Source organism: Mauremys reevesii, linkage group 16 (assembly GCF_016161935.1).
Source record: "Mauremys reevesii isolate NIE-2019 linkage group 16, ASM1616193v1, whole genome shotgun sequence".
NCBI lineage: Eukaryota > Metazoa > Chordata > Testudines > Geoemydidae > Mauremys > Mauremys reevesii.
Window position 1 is genome coordinate 2,562,663 of NC_052638.1, and position 17,915 is coordinate 2,580,577.

The 17,915-nt window shown below is 45.8% G+C and overlaps 1 protein-coding gene across 4 annotated transcripts in view; it reads left to right on the top strand.

Moving 5' to 3' along the window:
* GLG1 (golgi glycoprotein 1) overlaps positions 1-17,915 on the top strand; it is a 208,108-nt gene that overhangs the window by 111,666 nt on the left and 78,527 nt on the right. For all 4 annotated transcript variants that reach the window (XM_039502848.1, XM_039502849.1, XM_039502850.1 and 1 more), the window contains exons 3-4: positions 3,178-3,264; positions 13,536-13,751. In XM_039502848.1, coding sequence (XP_039358782.1) covers positions 3,178-3,264; positions 13,536-13,751 — 303 coding nt within the window. The remainder of the gene's footprint in view (positions 1-3,177; positions 3,265-13,535; positions 13,752-17,915) is intronic.

Here is a 17,915-nt window from a genome sequence, read left to right on the forward strand (position 1 = left end):
TGCTAGCTGAAGGATTCCATGTGTCCCTTTGCACTCCCTGTGCCATCAGCCAGTTGGCACCCGAGGGTCACTGGGTGTCAGGAATATTCTGAAGAGTACTGTACTCTTGCACTTAATGCTCTTAGCCTTAGAAAAATCTGGTTTACACAGTCATCTTCATTCACTAAAAATCTTAGCCACTCACATGGAAACTGCTGTTGCAGCTTGGAAAAGAACACAATCAGTTTGGTTTATTGTTTCTAAAGCTATGGGAAGGTATAGTGTTTGGCGAGAGGAACATGCTGCTGGGTCTAGGACAGGTTTTCGTCGGCTTACCTTGTTTATCAATGACCAGCCTATCATTATCAAAATTCCAGTTTGCCAAGCTGGCACTTGGAATTCACTGTTGTAGTTGAATTCAATTTGGTAATTTTGCTAGTTTAGTGTTCATTCTTAAATAAAATAATTAGATTAGTTTTTATACAGTACTAAATGTCTTTGCTAGGATTGTGCAGTGTATTTCTGAGCTCCTGAAATGGTAGGGGCATTCTCCAAGTGCCTGCTTGGTATGTGTTGACTTCATCCATCAGGCCTGATGGATGATCTTGTAAATTCATAGATTCGACAGCCAGAAGGGACCATCTCTGCCCTCCTTCTAGCACAGGCCAGAGAACTGCCCCACAGTCTTCCAGCTTGTACTTTTTCTTCCTGATGTAATAGGCTGTAGAAAGCCCAGGTTCTTGCTGCTGCAAGCAAGGCTTCAGGTCCAACAACTTCAGAATCCTAGATTGCCCATCCTCTCCCCCCACCACAAATAAATAAAAAGGAACAAGCTCCTAGTATGTCAGAACTAAAACACTCTCAACAGCCCAGGCTGGATCCACAGCCTGTAGCCATTCTATTATGACTGGTGCTGCAAAGAGGACCTGGTGCCAAGAGGCCCCCTCGTCATGGCCCAGTGCATAGAACAGGTGATAAAAATACCGAAGGGGTCATGCATAAAAGTATCCCTGGGTGTGGGATTGAGGTGTGGGATTGAGAATCAAATGTGTTTTGCATCTGATAATTGATCGTGTTCTCCCTTCCCCACTCTGCCCGAAGAGTCCCTCAGATCAGAGTTGCACCTTGGCTCCTACCAGGGAAGTTAAGGCTTTATCCAAACTTCATGTCTGTGAGCAATCCTGCATTTCCCAGCATTCCTTGGTCTGCAGTCTTTGGTTGCATTCTCATTCATCTCCTGTGAAAGCATTTGATCTAGTTTATAGGGACTCGGACCTGTGAACTTTCATCTGAGGGAAAGTCATCTTGGCAGTTACTTTATCTGGGAGTCTCCTGTTTAGTCTATTATTCCAGTATCAGTACATTCTTGCCACCTCTAATGTTAACCTCCCAGTTCATGGTGGAGGTGTGTCTAAAGTCCTTCCCCACCACCAATCTTTGGGCTTCTCCCGTGCATTAGTGTCAGATGATGGCGGCTCTTAATGGCTTTTTCATATCTTTCTGAAAGACCTAAGCACAAGTTTCCCACCCTTTCCAGAATACCCTAAGGACCTGTCATCTCCATGTCTGATCTTTCAAGTACTGGAGTTGAGGGAGTGGAAGAAATACATAGGATTGTTGTTCCTGTGTCATCTTTAATGCTCTGTATGCTGCTGCCTCTGCCTTCTGAAGACTTTTAAACAGTTGTCCTACTTAGATGACAGCACGTCTGCTGCCTAATTTTTTTTATTTTTTTTGTTTTGTTTTATCAAGTGTTGATGTATAATGCAGGTCTGACACAATATTGGCTAGACCCCTTAATAGATTATTTTGTCACAAGTACAAAATATTTGTCTGAAATATACATTTTGTGGTTTAAACTCCTGGTGCTTCTGGAGAGAAGTGCAATAGAATAAGCTAGTAGTGGCAACTGAGATATGAGGCCAGGCTAGCTCCGGTCTGTTGCCAAGTTTATTGAATTCTTGCTACCTTGTCTTACATTTCTTCCTTTAAATTGATCTACTGCTGAGGTGCCATAGGGCAGCTGGAACAACCATGTTTATGGAGAGCAGAATGTGCTAAAAGTGAAATTCATTTTGGATCAGTATAAACAATTAGATCGTATTTAATCAACTAATCCCAGACTCTCTCCTGGCAGGGCAGTGACATACAGGAGTTTGGGTGTTAACTAGATCTGTTGTACTGCTGAAATGCTATTAGCCTTTCCAAGAGAGAACTCCTAAATTTTAATGGCGTACCATCACAACACAATTTGTCCTAGATGTTATCTTGTTAATAGCCTTCTGAAGTGGGAAGTGAATGAGCAGCTTACTGGAATCTCCTTTCCAGCCAGGATGGTGTTAGAAGGTTTCTGGCATGAATCCAGTTCATACTGAGGGCATCACTGTATCTGCATAGAGAATACTATGTTACACAACTAATACAGAAATATTAGTGAATTGAATGCATTACTTTGCTAAAAGCTCAGCAGATGTTAACTTAGGATGTCTTCATTGTCTTATAAACAAAGATCATGTGATTCAGAAAATGGATTCATTGGTACCTTTCGTTTTAATGACTCGATTAATGATCATATGTAGAAATTTTGGCTTTGGCAATCGTTTGCTTAAAATGTCAGACGATAGATGGATGACTATTGAGGTCCCTTCCAACCCTGATATAGACTATGATTCTATGACTATATAAGGTTGTAATTAATGTAATTGATGGACTTTTTCTGCATAGCTTTAGATATGACCGAAGAATGAAGCTCATTCATAATGAACCACAGTAAGGGCTTGTCTACACTGCCTGCCAAATCATCAGGCAGTGATCGATCCAGTGAGGGGGTCGATTTATCGCATCTAGTATAGACGCAATAAATCGACTGCTGAGCGCTCTGCTGTCGACTCCGATACTCCACCAGAACAAGAAGTGCAAGCGGAGTTGACAGGAGAGCGTTAGCTATCGACTTAACGCAGTGAAGACACCATGATAAGTAGATCTAAGTACATCGACGTCAGCTACGCTATTCATGTAGCTGAAGTTGTGTATCTTAGATCAACCCCGCGTGGTAGTGTAGACAAGCCCTAAATGTATGTGAAGGAGATTGCCTCAGTTTCTGTTTTAGTCTGAAGCCAAAAAAATCTGTTTATCATCCGTAGTGCAAAACTTCCAACCCTTCCTATACAAAATAATGTATTCTCTCTTTTTATTTAGCTGTTGTGGAACTACAAGTTGAACCTGACTACAGACCTGAAGTTTGAATCCGTGGCCAGAGAGGTCTGTAAGTCCACCATTGCAGAGGTGAGGGTGAAGAAAGGGGATGGCTTCACCTGTTTGTTATATTAGTAGGTTCTTCTTACCCCTCTGCCACCAAAGCGAAAACACTTCAAATCCATCTAAAGAACACGTAGAGCTTGTCTAGATTGGGGAAAATGAGTGGGATGCTAAAATGATAGCTAATTGGTAATTAACGCAGTTTAAACACTGCTTAGAACCTAATATAGACAAAGATGTTAAAAAAACGTGTTAGCTGAACCAGTCTAGACAAGCCCTGTCTACGGGGAGATTGAACTGACAATAGACCATGTCCCATCTTCCACATTTGGGGGGAGGGGAAGGGAGTGGAGGGGGGAGGCTGGTTCCTGGGGATATCATTTGATATTTGCAAAAATGTCTAACTTGAGTTGTAGTAAGTGGTTGGACAGGAGGAATGATAAGAACAGAATGAAGAGAAACGATAAACTAAGAAGTCCTCAGTTCCTGCTTGACCTGTCACAAATCCACAGGGACTGGTCTATGGCCCAGTCCCTTGGAAGTGGCCTCTTTTAGTGTGCTGTACCCCAAAGACCCACACAGTTCCATAGGGGCAGGTCCATGGCCTCTGAGTCTCTGAAATTGGGCCTTCCACAATCCCTTTCTCTCTCCATGGCTCCCTGCAAAAATCCAGCCAAAACAGTCTCCTGTGGGAGGCTTGTACTGTGCCCCTTCAGGGCACAATGTTCTCAGTATTTGCAGCGACAACAGCAACATTTTCAAAACAAGGGAACAATTTATTAGTCATCAGGCATACAGAATCTGAAAGTCCTTAGAGTAGCAGAGACACAAAAGGTTAAGACATGGTCCATGCTGGCCCAACTTGTGTAATCAGCCAGCCAAGCTGTTACGGAATCCATTTCTCTGTCTGCTTTTCAGTCCCCAAGGAAAACGTCTGTCCCCCACTGTGCCCAAAGGCCAGCCCTTGTCCCAGCCACCTAACACCTTGCCCCTTTTTTCTCTACCTGGGGCCTTTGCTCCGCTTTCCTGTCTAAAAGTGGGGAAAATCTACTACTTCTTGGTCATTGGTTGCGAACTATAACTGTCCTGTCCATTGGGGTTCCCATTGTTTTTCTGAATTATCCATTGATGTGGGTTGGTTCCCGCCAGTTGTTTAATGACCCATTCATTCCGCCACAGACAGCTAAATGAGAAACACCTCAGGTCTGCCCCCAAGAGCAGATCTGACCCTTTGCACCCCCTGGATAGGAATGCAGAGTACATTGGGAAAGTGAGGCACACACAGGAATTCTAAAAATATTAAAGATTCCTACTTTGTCACACCTTCCACCAGGTGTTTTGTGTAGATTGGATCCTTCCATTCTTTACTGAGTACTAACAGCCACTCCATACTTAAGGTTGCAATCGAGTTTCCATTACAAACCTCATTTTCCATGTTCCCTTCCCCAGTAAAATCCATGTGTCATATTGGCCTCAAAATTGGTTAGCTAGGTCTGGGATCAAGGTAGAATTTTTCTTTTAAATTTGAAGTGGTTCAAACAACGGGTTCCTGGATGATGAACTCTTCTAGTTTTAGCTTGCCCTAAGAGTTAGTTATCTAGTTTGGCACTCTGCTGTGTTTGGAAGTTTATAGCTACAAAATGGAAGCAATACCACAAATATCTCTTCAAGCTGACACTTTGCAGTCAGAGTTAAGCCAAATGCTTTCTATTTTCAGCTCTTTGGTTTCTGTAATAGAGCTGCTACAGAATTTTTACAACCCAAGCATGTTTGAGAATGCTCCCTTATCAAAGCACAGTTAATTTCCATTTTTATATGACTGTCTAGCATTCTTGTAAACATTACACTATAAATCTTAGATAAAAGCTCCTAAATGCAGTGGAGAAAGACACAGAATTTTAATTGTACATTAACTGCCATAGTCTTCCTCTTACATAATTTTGTGGTGAATAATGATACAAACAGGTGGCATCCTGGTTTTATAAAATTCCAGTTTGATTTTAAAATCAATCATACATGCTACAACTCTTACTGATATTTAACAGCAAAGTAGATGCATGAAACAATCTTGGTTTTGCATTGGATAATGTAGATTATCAACTTGAAATTTTGCAAACTGACTAATAAAAAGGCGGAGCTTTTAATAGACAACCCTTTAAAATGTTTAAGAATTAAAAACTCAAACCATACCTTCCTATTGGGGGAACATGACTTTAATTTTTATTTAATACATTACATACCAATTTGAATTGTCCTGTTTGGTTCTAGACCACTTTGGCTACATTTTGATTTTAATATATTGTGATTTTTCTCAAAAGCCCTTGAGGGAATTAGGCAACCAATTTCCATTGGAAGTCACCAGGAGTTAGGCACCCTAAAAGTTTACTATTAAAATGCAACAAAGAGTCCTGTGGCATCTTATAGACTAATAGATGTATTGGAGCATGAGCTTTCCTGGGTGAATACCCACTTCGTCAGATGCATGTCTATTAAAATGGTTAATGCTAATGTGAAATGGTAGACTAATAGACTTTAAGGTCAGAAGGGACCATTTTGATCATCTAGTCTGACCTGCACAGTGCAGGCCACAGAATCTCACCCACCCACTCCTGTAACAAAGCCCTAACCTATGTCTTTGTTATTGAAGTCCCCAAATTGTGGTTTGAAGACCTCAAGCTGCAGAGAATCCTCCAGCAAGTGACCCGTGCCCCATGCTGCAGAGGAAGGTGAAAAACCTCCAGGGCCTCTGCCAATCTGCCCTGGAGGAAAATTCCTTCCCGACCCCAAATATGGCGATCAGTTAAACCCTGAGCATGTGGGCAAGACTCACCAGCCAGCACCCAGGAAAGAATTCTCTGTAGTAACTCAGATCCCACCCCGTCTAACATCCCATCACAAACCACTGGGCATACTTATCTGCTAATAATCAAAGATCAGTTGCCAAATTAATTGCCAAAATTTGGCTATCCCATCATACCATCCCCTCCATAAACTTATCAAGCTTAGTCTTAAAGCCAGATAGGTCTTTTGCCCCCACTACTCCCCTTGGAAGGCTGTTCCAGAATTTCACTCCTCTAATGGTTAGAAACCTTCCTCTAATTTCAAGTCTAAACTTCCTAGTGTCCAGTTTATATCCATTTGTTCTTGTGTCCACATTGGTACTAAGCTTAAATAATTCCTCTCCCTCCCTAATATTAATCCCTCTGATATATTTATAAAGAGCAATCATATCCCCCCTCAGCCTTCTTTTGGTTAGGCTAAACAAGCCAAGCTCTTTCAGTCTCCTTTCATAAGACAGGTTTTCCATTCCTCGGATTATCCTAGTAGCCATTCTCTGTACCTGTTCCAGTTTGAATTCATCCTTCTTAAACATGGGAGACCAGAACTGTACACAGTACTCCAGATGAGGTCTCACCAGTGCCTTGTATAATGGTACTAACACCTCCTTATCTTTGCTGGCAATACCTCACCTGATGCATCCTAAAACCGCATTAGCTTTTTTAACGGCCATATCACATTGGCGGCTCATAGTCATCCTGTGATCAACCAATACTCCGAGGTCCTTCCCCTCCCCTCCTGCCCCTGGAAATTTCCACTGCTTGCATCCGAAGAAGTGGGTATTCACCCACGAAAGCTCATGCTGCAAAACGTCTGTTAGTCTATAAGGTGCCACAGAACTCTTCGCTGCTTCTACAGAACCAGACTAACATGGCTACCCCTCTGATACTTCCCCTCCTATGTTACTTCCAACTGATGTGTCCCCAATTTATAACTAAACTTCTTGTTGTTACTCCCTAAATGCATGACCTTGCATTTTTCACTATTAAATTTCATCCTATTACTATTACTCCAGTTTACAAGGTCATCCAGATCTTCCAGTATGATATCCCGGTCCTTCTCTGCGTTAGCAATACCTCCCAGCTTTGTGTCATCTGCAAACTTTATTAGCACATTCCTGCTTTTTGTGCCAAGGTCAGTAATAAAAAGATTAAATAAGATTGGTCCCAAAACCGATCCCTGAGGAACTCCACTAGTAACCTCCTTCCAGCCTGACAGTTCACCTTTCAGTATGACGTGTTGTAGTCTCCCCTTTAACCAGTTCCTTATCCACCTTTCAATTTTCATATTGATCCCCATCTTTTCCAATTTAACTAATAATTCCTCATGTGGAACCGTATCAAATGCCTTACTGAAATCGAGGTAAATTAGATCCACTGCGTTTCCTTTGTCTAAAATATCTGTTACCTTCTCAAAGAAGGAGATCAGGTTGGTTTGGCACAATCTACCTTTTGTAATACCATGTTGTATTTTGTCCCAATTACCATTGACCTCAATGTCCTTAACTACTTTCTCCTTCAAAATTTTTTCCAAGACCTTACATACTACAGATGTCAAACTAACAGACCTATAGTTACTCGGACCACTTTTTTTCCCTTTCTTAAAAATAGGAACTATGTTAGCAATTCTCCAGTCGTACGGTACAACTCCTGAGTTTACTGATTCATTAAAAATTCTTGCCAATGGGCTTGCAATTTCATGTGCCAGGTCCTTTAATATTCTTGGATGAAGATTATCTGGGCCCTCTGATTTTGTCCCATTAAGCTGTTCGAGTTTGGCATCTACCTCGGATGTGGTAATATCTACCTTCATATCCTCATTCCCATTTGTCCTCCTACCATTATCCCCAAGATCCTCATTAGCCTCATTAAAGACTGAGGCAAAGTATTTGTTTAGATATTGGGCCATGCCTAGATTATCCTTAACCTCCATTCCATCCTCAGTGTTTAGCGGTCCCACTTCTTCTTTCTTTGTTTTCTTCTTATTTATATGGCTATAGAACCTTTTAGTATTGGTTTTAATTCCCTTTGCAAGGTCCAACTCTACATGGCTCTTAGCCTTTCTCACTTCATCCCTACATGTTCTGACCGCAATAAGGTAACTTTCCTTGCTAATCCCTCCCATCTTCCACTCCTTGTAGGCTTTCTGCTTTTTCGTAATCACCTCTCTGAGATGCTTGCTCATCCAGCTTGGTCTACAACTCCTGCCTATGGTTTTTTTCCCCTTTCTTGGGATGCAGGCTTCTGATAGTTTCTGCAGCTTCGACTTGAAGTAATTCCAGGCTTTCTCCGCCTTTAGATCCACAAGTTCTTCAGTCCAATCCACTTCCCTAACTAATTTCCTTAATTCTTTAAAGTTATCCCTTTTGAAATAAAAAACCCTAGTCCCAGATCTATTTTTGTTTATCCTTCCATCTAGTTTGAACTGAATTAGCTCATGATCACTCGAACCAACGTTGTCCCCTACAACCATTTCTTCTATGAGGTCCTCACTACTCACCAAAACCAAATCTTAAATGGCATCCCCTCTTGTTGGTTCTTCAGCTACTTGGTGAAGAAATCCATCAGCTATCACATCCAGAAAAATCTGAGCCCTATTATTACTACTAGCACTTGTCCTCCAGTCTATATCTGGGAAATTAAAGTCTCCCATGATCACACAATTCCCATTAGTGTTTACTTCATTAAAAATATTAAAGAGGTCTCTATCCATATCCAGCTCAGATCCCGGTAGTCTGTAGCACACCCCAAGCACTATGTCAGGGGAGGCTTTAGTAGCTTTCTTTCCCACTGTGATTTTTGCCCAGACAGACTGTCTTATCCATTCCATCACTTCTTATTTCTTTACAGTTAACCTCATCATTGATATACAGTGCAACTCCACCACCTCTGCCTTTATTTCTGTCTTTCCTAAATAGCACATAGCCTTCAATACCTGTACTCCAGTCATGACTACTATTCTACCATGTTTCTGTTATCCCTATAATATCTGGTTTCACTTCCTGCACCAGTAGCTCTAGTTCCTCCATTTTGTTACCTAGGCTCCTCGCATTAGTGTACAAACATCTTAATGTTTGCCGTTTGGTTTCACTGACATTCTTTACCAGGTTAGGCACAGACATTCTACCACCAGTATCACCAATTAGACTGGTATCTATACTACCTTTCCTCCTTATGTCCATTCTCCTGCCCATGGCTGCATCCTCTCTTAGTTTGTTTTCTTCCCTGTCAATGTTGAATTCTGGCGTGGAGATTACCTGGACATCTCCCCCAAATTCCTAGTTTAAAGCTCTGTTAATCTGTTGTGCCAGCCTCCATCCTAGAAGTCTATTTCCCTCCTTACTCAGGTGAAGTCCGTCCCGAGAGAACAGTCCTTTGTCCATGAATGCTTCCCAATGGCTGTACATCCCAAAGCCCTCCTTATAGCACCACTGCCTGAGCCATCTGTTGATCGCCATAATCTTGTCACACCTTTGTTGCCCTTCTCTAGGAACCGGCAGAATACCACTGAAGATCACCTGAGCCTCGATTTCCTTAAGCGTCTTCCCCAGTCTGGCATAGTCTCCCTTGATACATTCCAGCGAGAATCTAGCCGTATCATTTGTTCCCACATGAAGGACAATCAGCGGATTCTTTCCTGCTCCCATTAGGATCCTTTTCAGCCTCAGGTCCACATCCCGTATCTTAGCCCCCGGCAGACAGCACACCCTTCTGTTCTCCGGATCAGCTCTAGTTACAGGTCTGTCTATCCTTCTCAGTAACGAGTCCCCAATCACGTAGACTTGCCTTTTCCTGGTGACAGTGTGATTCTCCGATCTATCCCCTGTTCTCTCTGGCTGCAAGTCCTCTTGATTCCTATTCACCCTTGCAGTCCTCTGTAACCCATCCCGTATCCTCCTGGGGCTCATGTTTGGTGTTGTCTCCATTGTCTCTTCCCCTGTTCCTATAGGACTAGCTGCTCTTCTCTTCTTCCTTCCCCTCTCACCTTCAGTGATCACCTGCTGTGCCCCTTCTTCATTTTCCAACTCTGCAAACCTGTTCCTGAGCTCTATTTCTCCTTCACTGGCCCGTCTTTTCCTCTGCCTGGTTCTCTTAGTCACATGCTTCCACTGTCCACTTTCCTCACCCAGCAGTCTCCCCTCAGAGTTCTTTGGTCCTGTTTCCATCTGCAAGTCTGAGCTTTTCCCTTCAGCGTCCTCATGTCTTTGCTCCATCATCCGCTCGAACCCTCTTCTACACTCTACCAGAGTTTCCACTTGCATCTCCAGTCCTCGGATCTTTTCTTCCATCAGCTTTATCAGGCGGCACTTCATGCAGACAAAACTCTTTTCAGGTACCCCCTCCAGGATCATGTACATGCTGCAGCTTCCACATCCAGTCATCCTCATTGTGTCTTTCACTGCTGCCTCTGTATTAGGCATAGCCTTCCCACCTAAATCCTGTTAGTCCAGGAAACACAAACCAAAACAAACCCCCAACAGGCCCCACAACACCGGCAGACCACCACCCACTCCCTTCACTAGGCTATCAGTTCCTCTGCCTAGGTCTATAAGTCTCCTCCGCAAACTCCCCCTGTAAACTCTCCTGTTTACAGCTCTGTTTGCTGGCTCCTGTTCCGCTGCAGCTGTCTATGCCGCTGCCTGACTGGCTGGCTACCTTTATAGGACCCTTAAGCAGGGAAGCCCCACCCCCTAAGCAGGGCTCTGCTTCTCTCCCAGCACCCTGCCCCTACCAGCCTCCACACATGCAAACTACAAAATACAATACACAAAATACAAAAACCTGCTCCTCCAACAGAACTCCCACTGAAACTCCCCTGTTTACAGCTCTGTTTGTAATATTATGGTTTGTATAAGCATTTGGCCAGGAGTTTAACCCACGATAACAGTTGGCTTCCTCTAGAGCCAAAAATGGGGTTTCTTTAGAAGTGGCCAGAAGCAGCAAGCTAGTACTTGCTGTGTTCTCTGCACAGTTGACTGAGCTAGACCCCATCTTTGAAACTGAATTATTTGCCCTTAACTCAAAAGAAATTATGCATTTTGTCTTGTCTTTAGTGATCTCACCCAACAACTCTTATAAATGTAATTTCTCTAGGGGTTATATAGGTTAAAATGTTGAAATTACACTATATTTTTAATGTTAAATTATTTGATAAAACCATTGTCCTTACGAATGAGGTTTTTAAATGGCCACATGCTATAGTTAGCTGGTATGTTTAGAAAATAATTGATAGATTATCAGGCCAAAAGGAGTCACTGTGATCATCTAAATCAGGCCTGCACAACTCGTAAAGCGGTGAGGGCCACATTCCTCCAAAGAAAACAGCTGAGGGCCAAAACCTCCCGGCCCTGCAGAAACAAACCCTCCTTCCCCAGCGCCGCCACACCAAAACAGCTGTGGGCCAAAAAGGAAGGTTGGGGGTGGGGAGGTGATACTTTATTTTAAATCAGCCGGGGGCTCCCAGCTGAAGAGGTGGCTGAGAGCCCTCAGGGTCAAATTAAAGGGCTCGGGGCTCCGGCAGCTGGGGGAACCCAGCAGGGCCGGCTCTAGGTTTTTTGCTGCCCCAAGCAAAAAAAAATTTGGCTGTTCCCCATCCCAGCCCTGGGCTCCCCCCTCTACCCCCTGCTGTCCCAGTCCTGGGCTCTCCCCCTACCGACCCACACCCCTGCCGCCCCAGCACTGGGCTTCCCCTTTTCCTCCCCACCAGTGCCCTCCCTCCACCCTGCTGCTGCCCCAGCCCTGGCCCTCCCCCCAGCAGTTCCCCCCTCCTGCCACCCCAGCCCTGGGTCACTGGTAACGCTCCCAGGGCGGGTCATTCAGCAGGAAATTTGGATGTGCACAAAACACAGACAGGACTGGTTCCCATATGGTTACAGAGCTGCAGTAAAGTGGAACAATTTTCAGCTTGTGTGATTGGAGGATATCTGGATGCATATTATAAGCCTGTCCTCCATAAATGAGGAAAAGTTGAGGTGCCTTTATTATTCTTTTGTTCCGCTCTTTCTTTCTATGGGGAATTTGCCAATGCAATATCACTGTCTTCCTTTTAAACAAACAAAAAGGCAATGGCTGTTGAAAATAGCAATTCCAGTCCTAATAAGCATTTCTTGCTCAATTTTATCCTACTTTTTCTACAGCAAGTTACAGTGGATCAGTATATTTGATTTGGGAGAAATGAAGTAACAGCTGCCCAAACTGAGCTTGAGCACTCCTGAATTTTGAGGTGTTCAAATCTGGAAGGCAGGTGCTGGGGGGTAGGGGGGGCTGTGGGCTCCGTGGGGGAGCATGGCAGCAACTGTCTGGAGCTGCACGGAGCCAGACACGCTGGTCTGAGTGGCACGGTAAGGGGGCTGCGGGGTTGGAGAAGGGGTATGGGGTTCCCGGGGGGGCAGTCAAGGGACAGGGAGCAGGGGGGGTTAGATGGGACGGAGGTTCAGGGGACAGGCAGCAGTTGGATAGGCATGGGAATCCCGGGGGTTTATCCAAGGACCAGCGGTGTTAGATAGGGGGTGGAAGTCCTGGGGGCAGTTGGGGCGGGGTCCAGGGAGGGGGCAATCAGCGGCCGCGGGCGGGGATTCAAAGGGTTCTGGGCTGCCAGTCGCTGTGGGGAGCCCTGAGCCCTTTAAATCCCAGCCACGGCTGGGAATCGCTGCGGGCAGCCCAGAGCCCTTTGACTCCCGGCCGCGGCTGGGATTTAAAGGGCTCTGGGCTCCCCTCCGCTGCAGGCAGCCCAGAGCCCTTTGATTCCCTGCCACGGCCGGGAATCAAAGGGCTCTCGGCTGCCCGCAGAGCGCCGTGTGCGGGGGATTTAGAATCCCCCCGCGGGCCGCACGGTGAGGCTCCACGGGCCGCATGTTGTGCAGGCTTGTGCTAGATGGAAGAGCTCTAACCATTAGAGTAGTGACATTCTGGAATAGCCTTCCAAGGGGAGTAATGGGAGCAAAAGACATATCTGGCTTTAAGACTAAGCTTGATAAGTTTATGGAGGGGGATGGTATGATGGGACAGCCTAATTTGGGCAATTAATTGATCTTTGATTATTAGCAGGTAAGTATGCCCAGTGGTCTGTGATGAGATGGCTTTTTTAAAACTCCTTGGGTATATCTACACAGAATTTTGGAGTGGGAGTGAGCCTGCCAGCCCAGGTCGACAGATTTGGGCTAGCGCTCCAAGTATAGCTGTATAGACAGCACTCTGAATTTGTGATTTGGACTCTGAAGCCCACCTCCCGCACTAGTGTTCCAGCCTGAACCACAGCTTTAGATTGCTGTGTACACAGTTATTTAGTGCTAGCATGAGCCCCACTAGCCTGGTCTGTTGCCTCGGGCTGGGAGTCTCACTACTGCTTGGCCCAAACTGATGTGTAGACATAACTTTCATCACACCGTTTGTACACCTGCTGATCTAAAAATGTCTAACTGCTCCTACTAAATAATTGAACACAACTCTTTCTCTGAACAGATCAAAGAATGTGCAGATGAGTTAGCTGGGAAAGGCTACTTGGTGTCCTGTTTGGTGGACCATAGAGGTAACATCACTGAATACCAGTGTCACCAGTATATCACCAAAATGACAGCCATCATCTTCAGTGATTACCGTCTGATCTGTGGCTTCATGGATGATTGCAAGAATGATATTAATGTCCTCAAGTGTGGCAGCATTCGACCTGGAGAAAAGGTATCCACAGAGCAGGTGGATGGGAAGTGGGTTCATAGAGATGATACTCGGGGAAATTGGATGCTATTGTGGGACTTCTATGTACACCAGACTTAATTATAATGACTGAAAACCAGCAAAAGAGACACAAACTACCAAAAAAGGTGACGTGTCTCTGCTTGCAGTGATTACCTCTTTAACAAGTTGTCTCAATTATTGTTAATGCTTGAAGTACTTTACTGACATGCTAGGAAATATGCTGTTGTACTTGCTGCCACCTCAGCTGCGATTGATTTGTCTCCACTCCCACCAGACCTCCAACACAATTTAAAATAATAAACAAATTATGTCTTTGGTGAAGCTTATGTGACTTTTGCTTTATATGGTGACTCTACAGTCAGAATTAACTAGACCTGTCTCTAGAAAAACTTCTCTGCTCCTGGATGCACACTGTCAAATCTGATCTAGGAAAGTCTTTAGTATAGGGGAGGCTGCTCGTGTGGCCTGCCCGACCCATCCCTCTTTTCTCAGGGGGTTTAAATTTGATACAAAACAAAGCAGAACTCAGATCTTGCTGTGCAGATGTCTTCATGGGCCTTCGTTCGTGTTTTTTTGCAGCATACCATTTGCTGCAAGAAGAAAGAGAAGGTTTGGTAGAAGGGTTCTTTGGAACCTCTGGTGTATTTAAGAGACGTTCACTAATAGTGTACTCTTTTTATGAATTAAAAAGTCCATTTGCCCTTTCACCCTCCATTGGTTAATTTCTGGGCTGTTAAAATAGACTGTGTTGTCCCTGTTAATGCCCCCTTCATTCCGCGCATATTAGTTTGAGTGTTTTAATGTTTGTTCCTGATTGGTTGGTCAGCCCTGATCACATCTTCCAGCTCTTGCAGCACCCCATCTGACTGTACAGCATCACATTTCACTGGAAGTGTGGGGCAGTAGCCAGTTTAGACAAGCTATACCCACTTCAATGATGATTGTTCATTAATGAACCATTTAAAGACACCAAAGACGTTTGGTAGGATAATTGGAGGAAGTAGGATGGATTTCTAGGTACTACCTCCACATTCCTATTTCAGTGGAGCTTATGTAATCAACATTATGGTACTGTTTGTATCAGTGATGACAAGGGATAAAGTTAAACTTGACTAAACTTTGTACAGTGCTTTGAAATACAAAGTCCTTAACTTTAATTACATTGCTACAGGTTGAATCAACCACTGGTGGAATGGTGAAAAGGTGCTGTCCTAGAAAATAGAACAATTTCTTGGTGGAGATGCAGATGGGGTGCTTTGCTGCTCCAGTGAGACCTTCACTGGCATTAACGGATCCTTTACTGTGCAGCATCTTAAATTGCAATGCAAATGCGGACAGGAAGGTTGTATAACTGAACAGCAGGAAGTGCAAGGAGGAACTGCTTAGACCAGCTTGTTCTGTGGCTGTTCCTAGTCTGGGGAAATGAGTGAAACTGGCAGGCCCCTAGAGCTTTGGATTGGTAATTGTCTTTGAGTACTTTTCAGCAACCTTGATTTCTCCATAAAATGAAACCTCTGTTTTTGTCCTTTTAAACTGGAAGGTCTTTGGGACAGAGACTTAAATCACAAGTATGGGATTGGTCCCCTATACTGAGTTGGCACTTAACTGTGGATTGACCAAATTAAAATATTTATAGAACCAGTGAAGGAATCTAGCTGAGAGGGAGAATAATAAGAGTGCTGAATCATAGAATATCAGGGTTGGAAGGGACCTCAGGAGGTCATTTAGTCCAACCCCCTGCTCAAAGTAAGACCAATCCCCAACTAAATCATCCCAGCCAGGGCTTTGTCAAGCCTGACCTTAAAAACCTCTAAGGAAGGAGATTCCACCACCTCCCTAGGTAACCCATTCCAGTGCTTCACTACCCTCCTCGTGAAATAGTTTTTCCTAATATCCAACCTAAACCTCTCCCAGTGCAACTTGAGACCATTGCTCCTTGTTCTGTCATCAGGTACCACTGAGAACAATCTAGATCCATCCTCTTTGGAACCCTCTTTGAGGTAGTTGAAAGCAGCTATCAAATCCCCCCTCATTCTTCTCTTCTGCAGACTAAACAATCCCAGTTCCCTCAGCCTCTCCTCATAAGTCATGTGCTCCAGCCCCCTAATCATTTTTGTTGCCCTCCGCTGGACCCTTTCCAATTTTTCCACATCCTTCTTATAGTGTGGGGCCCAAAACTGGACACAGTACTCCAGATGAGGCTTCACCAATGTCGAATAGAGGGGAATGATCATGTCCCTCGATCTGCAGGCAATGCCCCTACTTATACAGCCCAAAATGCCATTAGCCTTCTTGGCAACAAGGGCACATTGTCGATTCATATCCAGCTTCTCGTCCACTGTAGCCCCTAGTTCTTCGAGTGCTTGCTCATATCGATTCCAATTAGGTGTGCGTGCGCCGCGTGCACGCTCGTCGGAAGATTTTTACCCTAGCAACACTCGGTGGGTCGGCTGGGTCGCCCCCGGCGTGGCGCCGCTATAGCGCCGGATATATACCCCTGCCGACCCAACGGCCTTTCAGTTCCTTCTTCCCGCCCATGACGGTCGTTGGAACTGTGGAGCGCGGCTTTGCTGACCTCCACGTCCCTAGCCTACTCGTAGTTCTTTACTCTTTACTGTGTTTATAGTTCGAGTTCTTGTAGTTATAGTTAGTTTTAGTACTTATCTTTATAGTTAGTGTATATAGTTGAAGGGGGGATTGGGGATTAGCCCCTTTCCTCCGACCAGGTACGGGCCCATACCCAAGGCACCGGGATTCAAACCGTGCTCGGTGTGCCAGAAGCCGATGCCAATAGGGGATCCCCACGACTCCTGCCTCAAGTGCTTAGGGGAATCCCACCTTACGGACAAGTGCCGCATTTGCAAGTCATTCAAACCAAGAATGAAGAAGGAGCGGGACTTTCGATTAAAGCAGCTCCTCATGGAGTCGGCACTTAGTCCTGCAGCACCGGTACCGAGTGCCCAACAGACTGGCTCGGTGAGGAAACGCCCCTTTGGCACCGGATCACTCAGGCACCGAGAAGGAGTACCGGCACCGACTCCCCGGCACCGCTCCCTTTCCCCAACTGGGAAACGCCATAGTGCTCTGACCCCAGCCTCGCAGAAGGAGCGCTCATCTAAGTTGGTTCGTCGGACGCCGGCACCGCAGATGGCAGCTCCACCTAGCGCGGCACCATTGATTCTGGTCCCACAAGGGCTGTTGAATCCGGTGCCAGATAGCTTCCCGGCTCATGCTGTGGTTGAGCTCGCTCTCCCTTCTACGCTGGAGACCTTCTCTACAGCAAGAGAGCTCATTGCTATGACGGAGCCGATACATCCTCAACCCCCGGCACTGCCGGTGCGGGTTGTTCAATCCGTCGGCAAGCTGGCCCTGATACGGCCTCCTTCCGTCGGTCCACCGGAGAGACGTCATTCCAGATCACGGTCTCGGAGACGCTCCCGATCACGCTGTTCCCAATCCCAGTACCGCTCGCAGTCCCGGCACCGCTCTCCATCGCGGTACCGGTTGCACTCGTGGCGACGTTCAGCATCTCGTTCACCGGACAGATACTCCTGGCACTGATCCGGCTCTCGGCACCGATCTCGGTACCGTGTGTCCCGCAGTCCCTCCCGGCGCAGGGACTCGAGATCCCGGTCGACCTCCCGGCACTGGCACGGTAGAAGGTCCCGGTCTCGCTCCCCAGTACCGCCCCGGGATCGAGCGTCAAGAACAGTGGCACCCTCCCAGAGTCTCTCAGCACCACCGTGGCCTTCGAGAGACACATCGGTATTGTCTCAGGCTGGTAGTGGATCCTACCATCAGGAACGTGACTCTGATGTTCCCAGCCATTATCCAGAGACACAAAGCCACGAACAAGGTCCTCATCACTGGTCCTTTTGGACACCTTGGGCATACCACCAGGCCCAAGATGCCCCATCAGTGGCTCAAAGGTCGGCCCCGTCAGAACACCGGGTACCAGAGGCGACAGTGAGATGCCCTCCCCCTGCGGGCATGGACGAGGCTCCAATTCAGTCTGCAGTCACCGAGGTTCTACCTGATGCAGATGGTGCCCCTCCAGTCCACGACCCACCTCAAGACCCGTTGGACCCGGGCCTCTCTTCCTCCTCCTCACCTGATGAGGCGGTAGCAGGAACATCCTCCTCAGGC